At 54.8% G+C, this 4202-nt stretch overlaps 1 protein-coding gene across 1 annotated transcript in view; it reads left to right on the plus strand.

Moving 5' to 3' along the window:
- The window catches only part of OSBP2 (oxysterol binding protein 2), a gene marked incomplete at its 5' end in the record, with an annotated part of 27448 nt that overhangs the window by 19028 nt on the left and 4218 nt on the right, over window positions 1–4202 (plus strand). The window contains 1 exon segment of the mRNA XM_010018674.1: window positions 2004–2249. Coding sequence (XP_010016976.1) covers window positions 2004–2249 — 246 coding nt within the window.

The raw sequence follows: 4202 nt of genomic DNA on the forward strand, positions 1-4202 counted from the left end.
AAGAGGCACCTTTTAGTGGAGGGGGTGCCCTGGGGGCCATTTACAGCACCATTTACTGGGCTCTGTCCTGGGGGCAGGTGCTCAGAGGAGAGGGTTTGCTGGCAGGGGTCTGACTGAGGAACCCTCCTTCATGGACTGCCACACAGGGTCAGTGGGATGCACAGTTAATTCTTGCAGATAAATAACCCTGTACCTGTCATATACTCACACAAAATGCTCCCCCAAACCCACAGCCCTTTGTGTTCAGGCTGCCAGTTCTTGAGGAGGTCTTCACTGGCCCAGGAAGTGGGAAGGATGGGACTGGGTGCCATCGTAAGGAATCTGTTTCTCCAGAAATGAATCCTTGGCAAGCTTGGGAGAGTGGGAAAACATCTGGGGGTGACTGGGAGTTATTGTGGCACTGGCTGGAGTGGAAGTAGTCCAGCAAATATGATCTGTAGCTGTGGAGCCTTAATCTGGGGTCTTTCCTTTGCTGGGTAAAGCAGAAGGAGGGTGTTACAGGGGCCTGGGTGCTGAATTGATGGTGTTTTATCTCATCTTAAAACAGTACCTGATGTTCTCCAAGTGAGAGTGATGGGTTCTCTCTGCCCTGTGCTATTTCCAGCTGAGATACACAGCCCAGCACTGTCTGTTGGCACTTCTGCAGCAGCATCAGTATCAGATAAAGGCATGATGGGAACAGAAATAAGCTCAGGATGTGAAATACCAGCAGCTGCTGGTTCCTGAAGAGAGGAAATCGATACCTTCCCTGTCAATCCAATCATGCCAGGAGCTGCTAAAGCGAGTCCAAACCTGAGGGCAGTATGTTCTGCCTGCACAGCAGTCCCTGTGCTGGCTCAGGGGGTGCAATTCCTCCATCCCTCCCTGGGGTGAGTGGATCTGGTTTCCCAGCACTACTTGTGAAGAAGGGGCTCAGCCTGGCCTCAACCACTCACTGTCAGCTCCTCTCTGCGTGTCTGTACAGATAGAGGCAGGTAAATGCTTCGCACCCCACAAGCTCAGCAGGGAGATGCCTTACCCCACAAGCTGAGAAAGGGAGATGCTTCAGACCCCACAAGCTCATCAGGGAGATGCTTTGCCCCCAAAAGCTCAGCCACATGTGGCATTTCTTTGGGAGATTCACGTCAAGAACAAGCAGCTCATGGTGAGGCAACAGGGACAATTTCATCTCCTTCCAACAGCCATTTATATTCTCTCCCTGTGGAAAGGTTTAGCTTTGCTGATGCTGGTGGGGAGGATGCAGCTACTGCTTTGTTCTCTCTCTGCATCTCTCCCGAGCATTACCTCAAGCCAGCAGTGATTTGCTTTTCCGTGTGGATGTGATGCTGCCTGTCTGCACAGCTCACTGCTTCTGTTCTTACAGATCCCTGCTGCTTACAGACTAAGTCCACGAGTGGAACAAGCTGGAGTTTGTTTTTCTCTAGGATGAAATATGGCGCTTGACTTATAGAAGTGGTTCTCACATCCTTCAGCCATCTGCTTCTTCTAAAATATGTTGCTGTATTCTGAACTGATAGTGAAAAGTTTTCAAGGCCAGGTTGGACACAGGGGCTTGGAGCAGCCTGCTTTAGTGGAAGGTGTCCCTGCCTGTGGCAGGGGTTGGAACTGGATGAGCTTTAAGTTCTCTTCAACCCAAACCAGGCTGGGATTCCCTAATTCCATATCTGGTTAGCTCATGGGGCTCCCAGCTCTAGTGATACAGTTCAGAGAGCAGAGCAGGAATTTCTGGCCTTTATTTAATGTCTCCATGGTGCTGCAGTGAACAGGGAGCAGGCAGGGTGCCTTGGCACATCCAGCCCCACACCCTGGGGGCTGCTGCTTCCATTCAGCCCTTTCCATCCTCCCTGGATCGGGGCTCGTGGAGCACACTGCACCATGCCCAGAGAGCCAGACACGTGGGATGGTGGTGGCAGCAGGGCCCGGTGCTGGGAGGAGGAGGCAGGGGGTGCAGTGCCCAGCTTGGCACCCGTCCTGCTTTGCTGACTGTTCCTTGTGCCCCTCAGGTGAACTTCAACGAGCCGCTCTCCATGCTGCAGAGGCTGACGGAGGACCTGGAGTACCATGAGCTGCTGGACAAGGCGGCCAAGTGCGAGAGCTCCACGGAGCAGATGTGCTTTGTGGCTGCCTTCTCCGTGTCTTCCTACTCCACAACCGTCCACCGCACCGCGAAGCCCTTCAACCCGCTGCTGGGGGAGACCTACGAGCTGGACCGGCTGGAGGAGCTGGGCTTCCGCTCCCTTTGCGAGCAGGTGAGCCGGGGGCTGTGCAGGGGCTCAGTCCTGCTGCCCATGTCCAGCCAAAGCACCAGCATCTCCTCCCAGTGAGCACCCTCCAGGCTGAGGCAGCCAGCAGATTGCTGTTGGTGTTGACAGAAGCAGTAGCAGGCACAGCCCAAGCCATTTTTCAGCAGCAGAGCGCCCATCCCAGTGTTGTAGAGCAGGAGGTGGGAAAAAGGGAAGGAGAAAGGTGTCTGACCCCCTGGCAGCCTGCCTGGAGCTGGGCTTGTGTCTCGTCTCGACACCTGAGCAGAAAGGGAGAAGCTCCCTTGTAGCTATGCAGTGATGCCTCCACAATTGCTTCAGGGTGGTTTTGGGCTGGAGGGTGTCTCAGGGTCTCATTTCTTTCTTGCTGGACTGAAAAAGTTTAGTTTCAGAGCCTGGGGCCAGCCTGAGAACCTGTGACAGCCCCATGCTGTAACCACAGAGCGCATCTGGCACGCATCTGTCAAACAGGAGGGCTGAATTAAAAGCCTGGTGTGTTTAATGAGTTGTGACCTGTACAGAAAATCAACTGTTTAATATTTAGCACACTTGGCCGGCCTGTCCTGGATTCCTGGGGAGGGATGGGGCCATTGGTTACTACTTTCAGGCAGGACATCATTTGGTGTCAAACCCTTGACATAGTTTAACATGTCTTTGTCCCTTATCATCATCTTCTGGCCCTCCATACCCAGGTTTGGAGCAGTCTCTGTAGCTCTGCCATCAGCTCCTTGCAGAACATGGAAGTGTGGACAAAACCTCTCTGTGGTCATGGGGGCCCAAGCTCAGCAGCCTCTTGCAAAGCTCTGGCCCGAGGCAGGACAGCACCCCCTGCCACCTCCCATCTCTCTTGGCTGTGCTCAGGGCAGTGGTGGTGAACAGGCTGTGTGGGCTCTCCTGGAAATGTGGCCCCTTGCTCATGGCAAAAGGAAAGGTCCTTCAGGAGATCAACTCCAAGACTCATGTCTCTGCTGCCCCTTTGCACCACCCAAAGCTGTGTGCCTGCTGCCAGTCAGCTTTGCTTGTCCCCACAGGTGCCCATGTGGTGTGTGCCAGCATTGGGTGCTCATGCCCTTGGCTGCAGCAAGCCAGGACACATGGCTACAGCCATGGATGAGCCTCCGCTTCCCGCTGTGCTCCCTGCAGGTCAGCAGCGGCCACATCTCTCCGGGCATCCCCTGGCGCTCTGCTGTGGGTTCTGCAGGGTCAGGCTCACCCCCCTCAGCAGCATCACTCCCTCAGCTCCCCTCACCGGCAGCAATGCCCCGTTCTGCTGCACAGCCGAATGTCCCAGCGGGATTGATGCACAGCAGAGGGAATCCAGGGTTACAGTAAGAAGATGAATTCCTTACCCAGATGCTCAATCTGTCCCTTAGCCAGCAGCACCCCTCGTCCTCCCCGGGTACAGGCAGAGCAACAGGCTGGTTTGTTACCCTCACTGGGGCTGTTGTGATGAAACCCAGTGCTGCCTGTCAGGTTCCAGGGGACCACATCACTCCCACACCATCCGTTTTCTCAACCCTTCACCCTCCTTTCCATCACCTTCCTTCCTCTGTTCCTGTTCCCTCCCCCATAACCTGCCCTGAACCACTTTCTCTGGTGGGACCTGGATTTCTTACCTTTTTTCCCCACATTTGGTGTTTCTGACATTCCCACGTTATCTGGGGTGCCCTGAACCCGGGATGCAGCTGGTCCCTGGGTCCTTCCCTTGCCAGCACGAGACACATGAGCGTCATCCACGATTAGGTTTACTGTAACGTGCAGCAAACCCCCGCTCCCTTGCACCACTCTGAAGCCTTCAGTCCATGAGCAGAGCCTTTAAATCTCCCTCCTGGAGCCACCTCAGAGGGAGCATCTTGGGTTTGCCCTGGTGCAGTGTTGCCAGTGCTTTTTGACCTGGTGCTGCATTTGGGACAGGCAGTGGGACAGAGAGACAGACGCTCT

Source organism: Nestor notabilis, unplaced genomic scaffold (genome assembly GCF_000696875.1).
Source record: "Nestor notabilis isolate BGI_N333 unplaced genomic scaffold, ASM69687v1 scaffold15177, whole genome shotgun sequence".
In the NCBI taxonomy this organism is placed as follows: Eukaryota; Metazoa; Chordata; class Aves; order Psittaciformes; family Psittacidae; genus Nestor; species Nestor notabilis.